General features: G+C 35.9%; 4 protein-coding genes across 4 annotated transcripts; 2 read left to right on the top strand and 2 right to left on the bottom strand.

Moving 5' to 3' along the window:
- Nucleotides 1–955: 955 nt before the first annotated feature.
- Nucleotides 956–1,510, bottom strand: GCK72_025974 (uncharacterized protein; the record flags this gene model as incomplete). The annotated part of the gene is made up of 3 exons (XM_003099937.2): nt 956–1,090; nt 1,138–1,243; nt 1,329–1,510. The coding sequence occupies 3 exons, from the start codon at nt 1,508–1,510 to the stop codon at nt 956–958; spliced, it is 423 nt and encodes a 140-aa protein (XP_003099985.2).
- A 2,910-nt stretch (nt 1,511–4,420) lies between these two features.
- On the top strand, nt 4,421–5,666 carry GCK72_025975 (uncharacterized protein; the record flags this gene model as incomplete). The annotated part of the gene is made up of 5 exons (XM_003099992.2): nt 4,421–4,526; nt 4,825–4,979; nt 5,022–5,180; nt 5,236–5,472; nt 5,517–5,666. 5 exons carry the CDS (start codon nt 4,421–4,423, stop codon nt 5,664–5,666), a joined length of 807 nt encoding a protein of 268 aa, XP_003100040.2.
- A 1,586-nt stretch (nt 5,667–7,252) lies between these two features.
- GCK72_025976 (uncharacterized protein) lies at nt 7,253–7,901 on the top strand (the record flags this gene model as incomplete). Its single annotated transcript, XM_053736590.1, has 2 exons — nt 7,253–7,432; nt 7,641–7,901. 2 exons carry the CDS (start codon nt 7,253–7,255, stop codon nt 7,899–7,901), a joined length of 441 nt encoding a protein of 146 aa, XP_053580156.1.
- A 2,199-nt stretch (nt 7,902–10,100) lies between these two features.
- GCK72_025977 (uncharacterized protein) lies at nt 10,101–15,467 on the bottom strand (the record flags this gene model as incomplete). Its single annotated transcript, XM_003099916.2, has 9 exons — nt 10,101–10,255; nt 10,322–10,394; nt 12,470–12,522; nt 12,983–13,178; nt 13,747–13,823; nt 13,988–14,038; nt 14,086–14,239; nt 15,071–15,127; nt 15,420–15,467. 9 exons carry the CDS (start codon nt 15,465–15,467, stop codon nt 10,101–10,103), a joined length of 864 nt encoding a protein of 287 aa, XP_003099964.2.
- Between the last annotated feature and the right edge of the window lie 1,545 nt (nt 15,468–17,012).

The following is a 17,012-nucleotide window of genomic DNA, read 5'->3' on the forward strand; positions in this document are numbered from 1 at the left end:
TTTACATGTAAGAGATGGTTAGTAAAAAGAGGAAGAATACATACATAATAATAATGGGCCTATTCTAGCGGTAGCAAAAGCAAAAAAACTACTTTTTAATAAGAAAAATAGTTTTCTGCACTTTCTGCTACCTCGAGATTAGCTCCACTATCCATAGGAGGTAAAGTAAAGTTAATAATTTGTTAATACGGCTGACTTCCTACTTGGGTATTCAGAATTCTCACCAGACCACTACTAATTATTATACATCTTGTGGGAAAGACTGCGTTTCAACAACCACTTATTATTATGAAAGAGTAGTATTGAAGTATTACAGGGAGAAAAACAAAAAATAAAACGAAGTTCATTTAAACATCGTATTGAAGCTGTGAAAATCAACTAGAGCATAATAACAAAAAGGTAATCATTTGAATTTTGTGGTGCCAGGAGCACTGCTGATTATATGTACTGCATCTCTATAATTAGAAGTCAACATGTGTCAGAGTCTTAGACTGTTTTGATAAGATAATTTCACTCTTTGTCGTATTATGATTCCTTGAAACGCCTTTGGTGTCTTTAACCCATGGTTATTTCAGAACTGATTCCGTCTGGTGCTTCTTACTGTCTTCATGAGACTTGGATTGTTCTCACCTTAAAGAAATGGGAATGAAAAAATAAATACTCTTATGTTGGTGTACTGGTTGGAATTGACACAGAATACCTGACCCTTCGACTAGGAAAAAATGTGTGCCGGCGTATTCAGTTTGGAGACGGGGACTAAAAATAAAATCAGGATTAATATTTATGAAGTCGCTGGCTCATTCTAATGTGGGTAGACCTCGCTTTCTTTTTTCTTGAATTTTGGGGCTTTACCGAGTCGAAGCTCTTCTGATGCATTTCAGTTTATTAACGCATTTTCTGTTTTTCAACAAAAAATTCCAACAAATGCTTTATTTATCCCAAAATATCAAAAAGCTTATTCAAGTTTGATATCCATGTTAAAGGTGATATTCTCTCCAGTATTGAAGTGTTGGTACCAAATTTTCTGCTGTCTGGATTCAATGAAGTAAGAGCAATTATGAATGATGTCGAGGTAGAACTCGTAGTCCGTCTAAAAATTTGAAACGTTTTGAAGCCGCCTGTTTCGAAACCACTTACAGATAATATACCGTCTCCAAACGCTCTCGCCTTGATGTCGTATCTGTATGGATGCACTGTCTGGTCCAAGCTGAGTTGTTGGAAAGGGAGGAAGAGCGCAGAAACGCTGAAAATAAAATTGAGGTTTTATAACTGATCTGGGACGGTTTAAATCTAGTTTCGAAACGTCCTAGTTCTAAAATGTCACTCACCTGTTGTGCTCCCACAATACAAGCGCTTGAATAGTAGGTGTCTGGAGGTGTTTGCAGGTGAGTTGTCCAGTGAAATAGATATAATCAGTGGGATGCATCATCATCTGACTCTCCATGTCAGGGTAACCAATGGAGAATTGAAGAAGGAGGAAAACCAGAAAAATCGGGAAGAAACGACCCATTTTCCAGAGGAGAATGATATGAAATGGAAAAAGAGGACGGCGTTTTATAGGGAATGAAAATTCGATTAGGACGGTTTCCCATGAGGAGGAGGGGTCTTGGGGAAAGAAAGATTTTATTATTGTGGTTTTTGATGTAGTAGGAACAAAAAAGAAAGATCAACAGTTTGGAAGGTGACTAAAAAAATAGTTGTGAAAAGAAAAACTGAGGACGTTTGGCAACCAGAAGGCTCAAAATAATCTGCGACAAAACGAAATAAATCCTCAAAATGAGAACCTGAAAGTTTTACCAGCTTGAAGTACAGTACCGGACAAAAAGGTATCAACTTTGGATGTTTTCAGTGGAAAATAGCCAATTTTGACAGTGTTTTTCGGTGTTACCTGATTGTCCGATAAACTTAAGTTTATATGTGTTGGACAGAGCAAATATAGTACATCATTTTTGTAGTTGACCATTTTTTTGTAGCAACACTATCTTGAAAGTTATAGGTTGTCAAAGTGAAAATCTTCAAAATTTCGCTAATTTGCGTTGAAATTAGTCGATTTCGGCGAGTAATGGGTTTCTTTACCTGTAACTTTCAAGATAGTGTTCCTACAAAAAAATGGTCAACTACAAATATGATGTACTATTTTTATACTGTCCAACCCATACAAACTTGAATTTATCCGACAACCAGGTGACAAAGAAATACACTGTCAAAGTTGGTCATTTTCCATTGAAAACAGCTAAAGTTGATACCTTTTTGTTTGGTACTGTTCTTCGGATTTTACATGGTTCGATAAAGATTTTTTCACACATTTTATTTTTTTCAGATTCTGAAATTTCTCCAAACTGAGCGAGTTACAGCCGGTGAAAGATTCAGTCGGGAAAAGGGGGAAATGCCGTTTTTTAGTAAACTTTTTCAGATTTGCGACTGATTAGTGGAATTTTTAAAGCAGGTTGCTGACCTCGGCAAATTATAACATGAACTTTTGAAAAATTTTGCCAGCAGGAACACGTCCCTTTTCTTTTTAGATCCCTGCGTTTTTGCCGTCTTAATCTCAGTTAATCTCAACTCAAATCCCTACTTCGTAGTACTAAACGCATTTGAAATGTCTGTTATAGGGAAATACGCTTCATACCATTTTGTGTTCTTTGTTTAGCTTGTATTTTTAACCATTGACTATAGTTTCCCAGGTTTTTACCGATTTCTATTAAATTGATTATAGAATTCACCATATTTTGAAAATATGATCTTTTACCTGAATAAGTAATAACTCATTCAATCTGGTTGAGTAGTGGACCAGTGATACATAGTGGTGATTCTGTATCACTGGACGACGACTCAGACAGATAGTCGAGTTTCTCTTAGAATATGTAGAGTGTGTTTACTTGAAAACTTCCTCCATGTCACTTTTGTAACCGGTTTCTAGCTCCGCCTCTCATGTTTTCTATGCCAGCGACAGCTGGACTAATATTTCCTTTCGATATCTGAAGTTTTTTGTTTTTCCGTAGTTTTGCATGATACGAAGAACAGCTGTATGTACGAAATTTGATAGGTGATCGAAAATAATTATTCGTACGGCGCCAGGTTATTATTGAGTCTTTATAGTGTTTTCAAGCAAAGAAAAATTTTCGATCAGTCTCTCGGAATTTCGATATGTGGAACATCTCCCAAAAGCCAGTTTTTGAATTAATGAGACATTTTCACGAAAAGATTGAATTTAGAGAAAAGTTATGGGAAGCTTACGACTGACCATTTCCTAGTTAGAACGACATGAACCAATATACGAAGAAAAAACAAATATATTATTAGATGCATCTTGGGTACAATTAAGAATTGTTCACAAAACGGAAAATCCGTGGAAGTTTGCTATGGAAGTAGAATATACAGCTCAAAAGTATATTGAGTTTTGGGTTTTTCAGTTGTAAAGACCCAATTTGAGAGTTTGTCATGGTAATACTGATTGTCCCATCAAGTAGATTTTTAATGGATCGTACAGATCAAAAGTAGAACTCCATTTTTGTAGTTGACAACGTTTTTGTACGGATACTCCCTAGAGAGTTATGGTCATTTTAAGTCAATAGCTCAAAAATCCCTCTATTTTGCACTGAAATGCGTCGATTTGAGGGAGAATTTACTTTGTCGATATGTAACTTGCCAGAGAGTGTCCGTACAAAAAGTTGTCAACTACAAAAATCGTTTCATCAAAGAAATATCTCGTATGTTCTGAGAAAACTGAAATTATAGCTCCTTACGATTCTTTCGTTTTTTTACAAAACTTGATGTTTGACAAAAACTGTTCTTTTCCAGACGAGGTCAGGTCGCGCAGCTGTTATGATGTTTTCAAGAAAAAAACGATGTACGATGAAATGAAAAATGAAAAGAAAATAAGTGAAATGTTCTTAATTCATTAAAAGTGACGCATTGAAAACTTTAAGAAAATCAAACAAAACGTGGGGCGTTTTTATATTTAGAAATAAGCATTCAATCTTTGAAACTCTGAGTACAAATAGAAAATGAATTTTACTTTTTGATTATAATTATAGATTTAGTTCCACATGTAATTATGCAATACATGCAAATGTGTTTTATTTCCATCTGACGCTCTTCCATGTTTTCCACAGAACGCTTTTTTAGCACATTCAAAATAATGTCATCCTGAAACAATAACCTGGACTTTTCGTTTTATTCCCATTTCGTGTCCTCAGGTTTGTCCTTTTTTTATTTGCGTTGGACAATAAAAATTGTGTCTTTCCCGGTTGGTTTTTCTTTTCTTCCTCCCATGTACAATATTTTGATTCTATATTCCATCTACGAGTTTATTTTTCAGAAAATGAGGACTTTGTTGTCTTTTTTCTTCTCGCAACTGGTAGTAATCATCTTGATTAATTTCTATTACTATGGAAAGTTCAATTTTACTATTAAGTCGATGTGGAGAAAAAATGAGATAACTTTCTCTGGAGACGAGTATTGGGATGAGTGGGAAAGAGATATGTGTGATAATCCAGATAAGGATGAGACTTGGAGATATTGGGGTAAGAATATTTTCCAAAGTTAGAGGAGCTGGTGAAAAAGTTTCTAGAGAATATTTTCATTTTAGTAATATATCTAAATTCGTTGATGCAAAATGGAAAAGTTAATTCGAATCGTAAAAAAAATGCTATAAAAGCAAAAATACAACTTGTCCCGCTTGAACACTTTTCAATCCGTTAAAATTTCACTTTGTAACTCATCAGCATATTTGCGACCGACTTCTCCAAAAAAGAAGGTAACTTCATATAAAACTTTGAATAAAAAGTAAAACCACAAAAAAGTTAACCAATTCATTTTCAGATTCCTTGTGCTTTCGCAAGTTTCAAAACTTTGAAGAAGTCCGTATTGAAGTTTTGTCATGGTCTCCTCCTCTTGTCATCTATCGCAATTTCTTCACAAAGAAACAAGTCGAAAGTTATCTTCAACTTCTCAAAATACAAAGTTTGGAAGAACAGGTATATCATGTCAATACTTTTTTCTTCAAAAAACATTTTCAGGAAGTGGTTGACGAAAAAGGAAAACCTTTCATTTCGAAAGTCCGTGTAGCTAATGGAACTGTGACTCCATTCGATCAATACCCCGAAGCAGAAAGTCTCCTCAATACAGCATCCAGACTGATTCCAGCAATCGACTTTTCGATTTCTGAAGACATTTCTGTGAGTACTCTTACAAAAGTTCCCACACTTTATATCACTTGCACTTTTTTCTCAGGCGCTCTCTTACAACCCAGGTGGACACTACGCTGTACATTATGACTACTTGGAATACGAGGAGGGAAGTGATGATGAATTCATGAATGAATTCGGGAATAGAATGGCGACCTTCATAATGGTTTTCAAAAAAGCAACATCTGGTGGTGGAACTCTGTTCCCATCTTTTGGTACGGTAGTCAGAGCTGATGCTGGTGACGCTTTTCTTTGGTTTGATAGCAAAGAAAATGGAGAGATGGTCAGTTACTTCGTGTGTACAAATTGTTATTGAATTATTTTCAGGATATGAACGTTGAGCACGGAGGATGTCCAGTTTACGATGGACAAAAAGTGATTTCCACTATATGGGTGAGAAGCTATGGACAACGACTTTTTCAAGAACACAATCGAAATCGTTCTTTTGATGCGGATGTTTTGCTTCGGTCTTATTAAATTTTTTTTAATTGGACAATTTTGTTTTTTTGTATTTATTTCTCATTAGTATGACGGTCTTATACTACAACCATTTTGTGCCTTCGATTTCCTTTTCCTTGAGCCATAAAGGGATTTGACGCGAATTCGAGAGTCTTCTTTCCGGTGAACAAAAGAATAAAAGTACTTTTAGTTTTCTAGATGACACTTGTTTTTTTTTGGGTTTTCTAAAAATTTAACTTTGATCTTTTTTGAGAAAGTCACATCATTCGAGGTGAAAAGATTTCAAAGCCATTTAGAACCAGTCTGGGAAGATTTTCTGCAAAATGAGCCGACTCTAATACTGATGTCTTCTTCTGATCCATTTTTTTGAAACATATTTCAGTTATGTAGAACGTTTGATTTATCTAGAATATGACATGAGTCATGTTTATGTTACAAAATTTACAAAACAACTTGTTGTTTCTGCTTATTTTCTACTGTAACTGATAACAAAACATCAAACACCAACACTCTCCCCCATTTCACTATGCCGCATTTACCAGCTTATCTACAAATTGTTACAACCGTTCCCCCGCTGTGTGTGTTTTTTGTCTGACTCTTTTTTTCTCTCAACTGAAATCGGAGATAATCACTTTTTACTGTTTGGATTGAAATACAATAAGTTTTTGGTACAGAAGAATGAAAAGAACAGCTTCTTGTACACATCCGGTCTCAGTAAATCAACTAACGTTTTCTCAGACTCACCCCACTTTGAATGAGCTAATTTTGTTCACTTCGATGCAATACTTCCAGAAAGATAAAGATTAGTCATCTACCCATTTCGAAATTGATCCCATGCGCTCGCTGTTCTCAGTGTTTCTCTAAACCTTTTATGTGATACAACAATCTACCCAGGAGAAATAAAAATAATTATTCTCTTTTGCGAAAGAATGACATTTGTTTTATGTCTGTTTCTAATTTCAACTCCGCTTTGTTTTTTTGCCCCGCTTTTTTTTTCAGAAAATGTTTTACAGAGCCTTTTGGGACACAAGGACATTTTTGGATGTTCAACTCCTCTTTGCTTTCGTGATTGCGCAGTCTTAAGTTTTTTCTTTTTTCGCATTACGATATTTAACAAAATTATTTCACACCGGCCAACAATTCCGGTTGAAATCTTAATTCCCGTGATAGACGACGACTTTCGTCTATCACGAAGACTCTTTCTTTTTTTTCGGTTTTCACGACGTTTTAGTGTGCATTTTATCATAAGTATTATCAGTCTACAATCTAACAGTATTTAACACTTCGGGTGGTCTTTACATATACTTTAAGAACTATAACCTGTGCAAATTAAACGCTCTAAAAGATGAATTTCATAAATTTCTTAAATCAAAGTTTTTAAACTGAAAAACTTTCATAAGAAACACCTTCCAGTCAAAAACCTTACGTTTCTTCTCATTTTCTCACTCTCTCTCCTTTCTTTTTATTTTGTCTAACTCAGATATCTTATTGATTATTCTCGTATGGTTATGACTCATCAATCAAAAACCGTCAAGAAATAAAAATCCCTCCAGAAATGACACGATTCTTCCCAAACGCCCGTCTCAAATTGGCCCAACTCCAATATGTACGATAACGACTTTCTCTTCTGGAAGTTCATAGTTGTTATTGTCTTCTTTGGATTGATGGCCGCCATCTTCGCCGTATACCGCTTCTACAAAATGTGCACAAAGAAATCGCGCGGATTTTTGAAAAAGGAGAACGATAACTCTACCGATGACGAGGAGGAGCTCGTGGTTTTTGCGGTTGGCCCAAACAACTCCGTTCACCAGTAGTAGTCTGTTGTCTTCAGAACATCGTTAAATGTAAAAATTATTAAAATTCTTTATCGAAAAAAAATCCGTTGTGTTCAATAAACGATCATTTTTCTCGGCGGTTCGATTTTCATTCACTTTTCGTTTTATTCATCCAGCTCATAGACCTCTCCAAAGAGGTATTCTTTTGTAGATTCAGACGAATCTTCTCGCCGAAACTCGACTTGCACACTTCTCTTCTCATAATTCCGTTCTGTGTCGTGAATGGTTCCTGGAATTTGATCATTTGCCTACGGGTGGTATAGGAGGAGCGGAACAACATTCATCTACGCAAATTTACCTCATGATTGAGAAAGAATTATCACTTCGGCGGGTGATTTTTGACAGATTTGATGGAAATTTCACTTCTTCTGCTTCTATGGGCAAAATCAACAATCAGTCAGCACCAGCATCTCCATAATTGGAAATTTCGGCTTAATTGCAGTGATGATGGTAATGAATTTAGCAACAAGATGCACATCCGCTTCAAAATGTTGCTTTGCAACATTCCCATTTTTTGTTGAAAGCAATGAAATTGGTAATATTTACCTGAAGATATTTGACGTGAAGAAGCCTTCGATCATTGTAGTTATAATCGCTGTCGTGGATGGTTCTCGGATATTTAGCTTTGCACACGAGTTGTTAAATCAATCGAACTGATTTTTTCTACGCGTTCACGATCTCGCAGCTCATTTTGCATCGGTTTTTATAATCGAATCAGGCATTCTTAATTGGACTGCTTTTCCGGATGATTTATCGTTGTCTAGGCTTGATGGATGGTTTCTGAAAGTTGATCCTTTCTTACGGATGAGTTAGAAGGAGCGGGACAACAATCATCCGGAAAAAATTACCTCATGGTTGAGCCAAAATGATCCACGTGACGCGGCCATCGTCTGATTTGATCGGAAACCTACTTCTTTCGCTTCTTAACGAAAAATCCATAATAAGTCAACAGCAGAATCTCCATAGTTGAACATTTCGGCTTGGTATCTGTGAAGATGAAGATAAATAGGGAAAAATTATGAATTTTCGTCCAAATTTCTCCGAAGTAGCGGTTCTACCTTCTGAGTGTAGCGTAACAGTGCCATATTTACATCACTTGCAACATTTGACTGATCTGCATATCATTTTCTGGTGACCAATCTGAAATGACATCTTCTACGTATCCACGTTCACTAAGCTCATCTCGCATCGTTTTTTTGTTTTCTGGTTTTCGATCCGGATGTAAGAAATTCTTAATTGCACTGCAGATGGTGTCTGAAAATTGTTCCATGTACACGGGTGATTTAGGAATAGCGGAACAACAATCATCTCGGAAAATTTACCTCATGGTCGAGCCAAAATGGTTAACGTGGAGCGGCGTCCTCTTGAATACAATGGAAATGTCAGTTTTTTTGCTTCTTTGTGCACAAGTAGTCAGAAGTGGGTCCTTCAGATTTCCAATACTTGGGCCCGTCGCATTGATATCGACGATAAATAGCTTCACACGAAATCACCCAGGTGAAACGGCGATTTTTCTCAGATTCGAGGGAATCCACATTCAGTCAGCAGCAGCATCTCTAAAATTGAAAGTTTCGGCTTTGTTGGAGTGATGATGACATGTCATTCTGTTCTGAAATGCGCTCTTTTTTATTAGGTATCTTTTTATTAGGTATATATATCTTGTCGAAGTTTTCACTCATCGAAGACCCGGCTAGTGCCGTGTAAAATTCCTGAAAACTGATTACTGCTCACAAGACATTGATGAGAATCGGAGATTGCTTGTGCTGTGTTATTCTGCTCTGGAATCTGCTCATTTTTTATTGGATGTGAAAGAAACTATGAAAATTTACCTAAAGGTTTTTGAAGCCGTCTTGTGGTCACATCGTCCATCTTTTATTAGTGAGCACTGGATCGTTTCCTCTCGAAATGGTTTGTACTGGTGGATTTGAACAGTGGTAGCTTTCATTCACCAAAGTTCCGGATGGTTCCTGAAAATCGATTATTGTTTACTGGAGGTTGAGAAAGAGCGCAACGTATTAATCTGAAGAGATCTACCTCATGATCGAGCCAAAATAATCCACATGCAACGCTGATTCCTCCTCAGATTTGATTGAAGTCTCACTTTTTCAGTTTCTCTCAGCAAAATCCACATTCAGTCAGCAGCATCATCTCCATAACTGAGCGTTTCGGCTCGATTGCAGTGATGACAGAGATGAATCGGAGAAATGATGTACTTTTTGTCAGAATCTCTGATGACTCAGTTCTTCTTTCTGATTTTGGCTCAGGTTGATGCTAACAGGCTCGATTTCCTTCGAAATTATTTCTACTGGTGGATTTGAACCACTTTAGAATACTTCATTTATCCAATTTCCGATTGTTGTTGTCTGGAAATTGATCCTTGTTTACGAGAAGTTTAGGAGAAGCGGAACAATATTCTTCGGAGAGACATTTACCTCATGATTGAGCCAAAATCACTCAGGTGAAACGGCGATTTTTCTCAGATTTTTTAGAATCCACAATCAGTCAGCAGCAGCATCTCTACAATTAAAAGTTTCGGCTTTGTTGCAGTGATGATGACATGTCATTCTGCTCTGAAATGTGCTCATTTCTTATTAGGTATGAAATATAATGGGAAAATTCACCAGAAGGTGTTTGAAGCCGTCTCATGATCACATCGTCCATCTTTTATTAGTGAGCACTGGCTCGAATCCGGTCGAAATGATTTGTACTGGTGAATTTGATATTTGGTAGCCTTCACGACATCGAAGTTCCTAGTGGCGACGTGAATAGTTCCTGAAAATTAATTATTACTTACGGGGGATTCAGGGGGAGCGGGCAATGTTGATCTGGTAAAATTACCTCGTGGTCGAGCCAATATAGTCCATTTGGAGCGAAGGTTTCTCTCGAACACGAGGAATGTCAATTTCTTTTTCTGGTACAAAACTTGAATTCGTTATGACCCGTCTTGACATCGTCATCATCTCCGCTTCCAATCTATCTTTTTCCAGTTGACAACTGCTCCGTATCGATGGTTTTGAGCCAAATTTCATCTCCCCCGGATGTACGTGATGTGGTGATTGAGCTTCATTCGTGTCTAGAGACGATATTCGGTTGATTTTAGTCTCATTGTTTGAGTTTCAATCTCTTTTTCATCCCATTCATGTCAGGTAACCTCCTCCAACTACGTCGATGCAGCATATCAACATTGGAAGCTGAAAAAACAATTTCGTCGAGTTTTTGAAATTAAACATACTTTACTCGTCTGATGTGAGTTCAGTAATATCTTCCAAGTAATATGTAGGCGTGTTTCCTCAGACTTCAATAAATTCTAGCAAATTTTTTGGAGCAATAGGTGGTTGGAACCAGAAGTTCTATGTTTGCAAATTTATAGTATATCAAAAATTTCTTACTCTTGTGATCCTTTTCCAAAGTTTTTCAGTGACAACTATATCCACATTGTTGAGCAGAAAAAAGCGTAATTTGTTGAATTCTGCGTCAATCCGTTTCAGACCATATCGGTGGTAGCTTTTAGTCGATTATTCGCAATTAGACGGATTCAGGTACACTTGGATATGTGCATCAAGGAGACGGAATATCTGAAAAATGATAATTCAACCTGATTAGTGATGGGGTTTGCAAATTGATAGTTTTTTCAGAGCTAGTGTCATATTTTTTTTACTCAACTGGTATTTATGATTTTCGACGATAAATGTACCGTACGTATCTTTTTTTCCAATTATTTTCCTTCTTGTACGGAACATTCCTTTCACTGCATACATAATTCAAACCGATAAACACCAGAATCCAATTTAATCGATATTTCACCTGCAATAGAGCTCTAAATTAATATTTCAAAATAAAATGAACCAACCTTTAACTCTTCAAAATATTTATGTTTTAATTTATCACATCCTCTTGTTGAAACCCTCAATAAATCGAAAAATAAAACAGTCGCAGGAAAATAAATTGAAAAAATCTATTGTGCAAACACCACGACGAACTGTTGCGGGCAATCATTCAAATGGCTGATGCCTGTGTTGTTTGGTTAGTTAGTCCACATTGGACAGGCGGGCCTATCCAATAGCAAACTTGAAGAATCTGGGCGGGCAATACCAATCGCCAGAAGTGCGGCGCAGATACTCATGAGTTGTCATTGAATGTTGCGGGGAACCGGGCACATTTAAAGTGAAATGTTTTTTTCTTCAGTTCATGATAAGGTTTGAATTTTTATTCAGAAAACAGGAAGCATTTGCAAGAAAAGTTATACAGTTCATCCAGATTTTAATACATCAAAAAAATTACAGAAAGACAAAAACTATGTAATTTTATACAGGGAAGAGAATATATGAAAGGGACACATTTCAAAAGTAAATGGGATCAACTAGTGCACAGTAAGCATAGGACTTCCGCCCGACATGACGATGAAATAGGTAATGAAATAAGATTTTTGAATTATAACTATTTATTACCACTTATATAGGAAAAAACCTGGTCTTTGCAATAAAAAATAACAAGAATTTAGAATGTTTATGAAAAGAGAATATGTTATGTACCTATTCACAAGGTAGCAAAAAAAGCAAAAAACTATTTTTTGCTAATAGAAAAAAATAGTTGTTTGCTTTTTTTGCTACCTTGTGAATAGGTCGAGAATAGGTCCATTAGGAAGAGCGAAAATAAATGAATTCAAAAAGGCGGTAATAGCATATATGGAAAAGAAAAGTACTCAGAAGAGGGAAAAGAGGGAGACAATTCAAAACTTAGAAATTGATGAGAGATGGTTCAAAAAAACATTACATGATGGAGAAGTGGGGACGCGGAAAGCCGAGGAACGAGGAGGGGGGGGGGATAAACTGGAAGGAAAAGGGACGTAGGTGCGGAAGGAAAAAATAACAATAAGTTAATTGAATAAATTAAACGGTACTGTATTTTCTCAGAGGATAGAGGCCCAGTGGGGAGGGAAGATAAGGGAACGTATCACTCTAGCGACTTTAGCATATCCTTTCTTACCTTTTCGGCCTCTTCAAGAAGTTTTTCGGCTTCGAGCTTATTGTCTCGGATGGCTGAAATTAAAAATTTTAAAAAAAATCTTGATAGATTATAAAGAAATCAAAGGAAAACTAGTAGCCCTCAAACAAAACTTATTTCTCAAATTCGAAGTTTTATTGATGCCTAACCATCAATTTTGCAACTTTGCGTTGCGATTATGTTTTATTAAACTCAATGCTTTATTTTAATTGTTTCTCTATAGACAATTTAATTTAATGAAATTCTCCCAAATCTGAGTTAAGTGGAAAACATATAACTATCCAATTTGAAAAAATTCAATTTTTAACTTTAAATCGGATCATTTCCTTGTTTTTGTGAAAGATAAATAAAAATATTAACTCACAACGTAAAAATTTCAGATGTGCAACTTTTCTTTCGTTTTCTGCTTTTTTGTCATCTGAAAGACTTTTAATAATTAATGAAAACCAATGGATTATCATGAAAATAGAGAAAATTATGAAACGTGAGGCTTACCAAAATACTGTGAGATGACTTTCAACTCTGATTCCATCATCTTTTTAGCTCTCCCCTTGGTATGCTTATTTTTCTTGTAGGAGACGCCTGGGACCCCCACTCCAGGCGTCTTCTCAAGTTCTGCGATTTCCGCGTCATTTCTTCTTGACTCTCCATTTATCAATCTGATCTTATCTTTGATTTCATCGATTTTTTTCTTAAAAGATTGTATGAATAGTTTTTGTTTCATATATGTATTTATGTCTAGTAGATATATTCTAATTACTAATTGTCAGCGCATTATGAATAAAAATAATAACTTTATAACTTTATGTACACTATCGTGCAATTTGGCCTATTTCAGTTGAAAATGACCAACTTCGAGAGGGTGTAACGGTATTACTGGTTGTCCCACAGAGTAAAGAATGTTTTAACCATACAGGCTTCATTTTTATAATTGACATTTTTTGTATGAGCACTCCCTAGAGAGTTCAAAATTCACTTTATTTGGCACTAAATAAGGACGGTTAGTAACTTTGTCGATATGTTACTTGCTAGGGATTGTCCGTACAAAAACTTGTCAACTACAAAAATGGAGCTTTATCTTTGGTTTTTATGGTTTATACATAATTATTTTATGGGACAATCGGTGATACCGCAAAACCCTCTTAAAGTTGGCCATTTCCTACTGAAAAAGCTAAGTTGTACATCTTATTGCACGGTACTGTATTAAATTACTAATTGTTATTGGGAGCTGGAAGTTAACATAAAATAAAATACCGTACCTGAAGTTCTTTCATCATTGGATCCTCTTCCTCTTCGACGATCTTTTCCTTCTCCTCGTTCTCCTTCACTTCGAGTTCTGGAAAATTTTTTTATTGGGCTCATGTCCGATTCTCAATGAGCCATGAAGATTGTATTTAGATTATTGTTTCAATATAAAAACAAGAGTACTGCTGATAAAAAAGGAACTTTCAAAAAAAGCAATTCGACTGGTTTAAGTTAGCGAAACAATAAACAAAATACCTTCTTTATTGAAGACTCCTTCGTCCAAAAAGTTCTCTTGGATTTGCAGCACTGAAAACGGGTCTTTTTGAATTGATAATGTGGTAATAAAAACTCACATGTATTCATCTCTTGGCTTCTTATGTAATTGGATTTGTATATTTGTGTCAATATAACCTGGTAGTCAGGATCTGACATTATGTCTTCGTCCTGCTTCTTCAAAATTCTTGCTTGGCGCGGTCGGTATTTATTTATCACGACCTTATCTTTATTCTGAAAACAATTCTGTTAATGAAACGGTCTTTTATAGTGCACTTATTACGTTTCTCAATTTGTTTTTGCACCGAAATATTGAGAATCTTTGAAGTTCGGCGCTATCATTCTCAGGAAAAACTTAGTTTGAAAAAGTAAGGATTCATACGGCAAGCAGTTCATCGAGGCAGAACGCAGTTCGCAGGGGAACGAGGGAACTTTTTTTCAACTAAATATTCAGATTTTTTTCCAATTGCAGCCCAGAAAAAATTATTCCGTTTTCTACTGTTGCAAGCCGTATTGTCGGGATAACTGTGAACATTTTGAATATAAAATACAATGAGTTGATGACGTTTGCGCACACAAAGTTATCATTTACTACTGAAAATTGCAAAAATAGCTAGTTTTTTAACGTTTTGCTCAAAAATTGAATATCAATGCAAATCATATTTACTAGATGGATATGCGCAATCATTTTTGACATTTTAATTCTAACTTTAATTAAAATTTTCATCTTTATTTCAAATTGAATGATCATAAAAGTAGTTTTGATGTTACTTTTCTCGTTTTTGCTCGTTAAATATAGAAATATGAAAAAAATTGGAAATATTTAATTATTATTTTCAGTTTCTATGATTTGATAGTCACCAATAGCGGTTCAGATCCCAAAATCGATATTTTTTTCACTTCCGCTGAGTATTCCATTTTTAAATCGGAATTCAATCATTGTTGACTTGCAAATTTCCTAGTCGAGAGATGCATTATTGATCTCATTGCACTTTTGATGAACCGCTCGCCGTGATTCACAGATTTCACCCATATTTAAAAATATTTAAAAATCAAAAAACTTACGAAGTATTGCAACCATTCCGGTTCCTGGGATGTTTCCTTCATTTTTTTCGCTGGTGGCTGAAAACAGATGACAATTTAAAATGAAACATATCTTATACAAGATTGAGCCCCAACAAATAGTATACTAACATGACAGGTAGACCACCAGCCTACAAGGACCAGTACGGACATCTCTACTCACAAATATCACTACCTCAAAACTAATTTCAAACGGTGAGGAGTTGGGATATCTTATGTACCGGTATTCAGATGGTTCTGTTTTTTGGAGAACATAAAAATAGAGAGGCTAACTATTTAGAATGAGTAGATTAAGAAGGAAAGTTGAGGAATAGTGAGAACCCATACAAACCTCGTTCACCATCTCCTCCTCAGTCTTCTTTTCCGAAGTAGAAGCCATCTTAGAGTTGTTTTTGATTTTGTAGTTGATGTTGTTGAACTGAATATAAATTTTTCCGTGGGTACTTTGTTATGATAAAAAGGTAGGTTGAAAAAAACTGACAAAAATGGGAGTAGAGGGCAACAAAATTTCACGATACAACGGTCTCTACCTACAGTCTTCTCAAATACATTTCATAACAAAACACAATTACGATGAAAATACCTGTCAAGGCCCGATTGTCCGGCTTCAAAATATGATCCGATTTTTTTCGAATCTTTTTGAATTTTTTACCAAAAATGTGACCAGTTCTGATGGTTTTTCAAAATTTCTTTGGTTTCTGAATAATAACCGAAAATTTGTCTTTTTCGCGAAAAAATCCCAAAACTTTCAAAAATTTCGAGAAAAATTAGAATTTTGAACTTTGGCGCCAGATACCCGGACCTAGACTTGATAAGTATGACGATAAAAGTACTTATTGAGCAAAGATAAATGTGGATTGATATAAATAAGTAAAAAAAAAAAAATTTGAATAAAAGGGGGGACCGCCTGCTTTCACCGCTCCTATTTCCAATTTCCTTCTATTGTCTCAATCTCGTTCCCTCTTCCCTCTCTTCTTTCCCTTTTCTTTCGGCCCCCCATGACATCATACAATCAACCGAGGTACACCATTCGAACCATCCTCTCTCCAAGTTCCCCCCCCCCTACGTACGTCTGTTGCGTCACTGTATCTCTTCTTGCTCTCCCCTCTTTTCGCCAATTGGCAGTTGGCAATAAAATGTTGGGTTACAAGAAAACAGAGATGAGATAGGCATAAGTAAAACTATTGAGACAGCAAACAAGAGATTAGAGTGGTGACACCTATTAGGAGAGATAGAGAGGGAGCCGTTTGGACAAGAAGGAGAGCAGAGGAGAGGATGACCACTGATTCAACATATAGCAATCAAATTTCATTACGGAGGACCCTGTAAGAGATCATGACATAAATTTGATTCAGGTCTGGGTGAGAATAAAGGCTTCTCATTTTTTCAGACTATTTATCACATTTTTTGGTTTTCATACTAAATGGATGAAAAGTGGGAACGACGTCTACAGTCCTCCACATAAATATAGGTTCACCCCCCAAAATGACCCAAAACTGAAAAAATTAAATTTTTCAAAAAAGATGTGTACGGCAATAATAAGCGAGTAGGAAGTGTATTTTGATGGCAAAAGTTTAAATTCTAGAAAATTTCAATCTTTGAGAAATTTCGAAAAATTCCAATTTTAGGTATTTTCCATTCCACAAAATGATAGGTTCACTTGATGAAAATCTCAAAATTTTCGAAAAAGGAAACCGAAAACCAGGTTTTTAAAATGGAACCGACCAAATAATACGTTTTAAGTAAATTTTTTACAAATGTGCCATTGGTGTCTGTTGAGGGGACGTCGCAGCGAGTAGAATATCGCTGGTGACTACCGATTATTCGAAAATCACACACCGCGGTGAACATTTTTGGGAAAAACATCCGATTTGTCAGGGATGTGATGTGAAACACTTTCTCTGGAAATTTGAAGTTCTTCGGT

Source organism: Caenorhabditis remanei, chromosome X (genome assembly GCF_010183535.1).
Source record: "Caenorhabditis remanei strain PX506 chromosome X, whole genome shotgun sequence".
Lineage (NCBI taxonomy): Eukaryota > Metazoa > Nematoda > Chromadorea > Rhabditida > Rhabditidae > Caenorhabditis > Caenorhabditis remanei.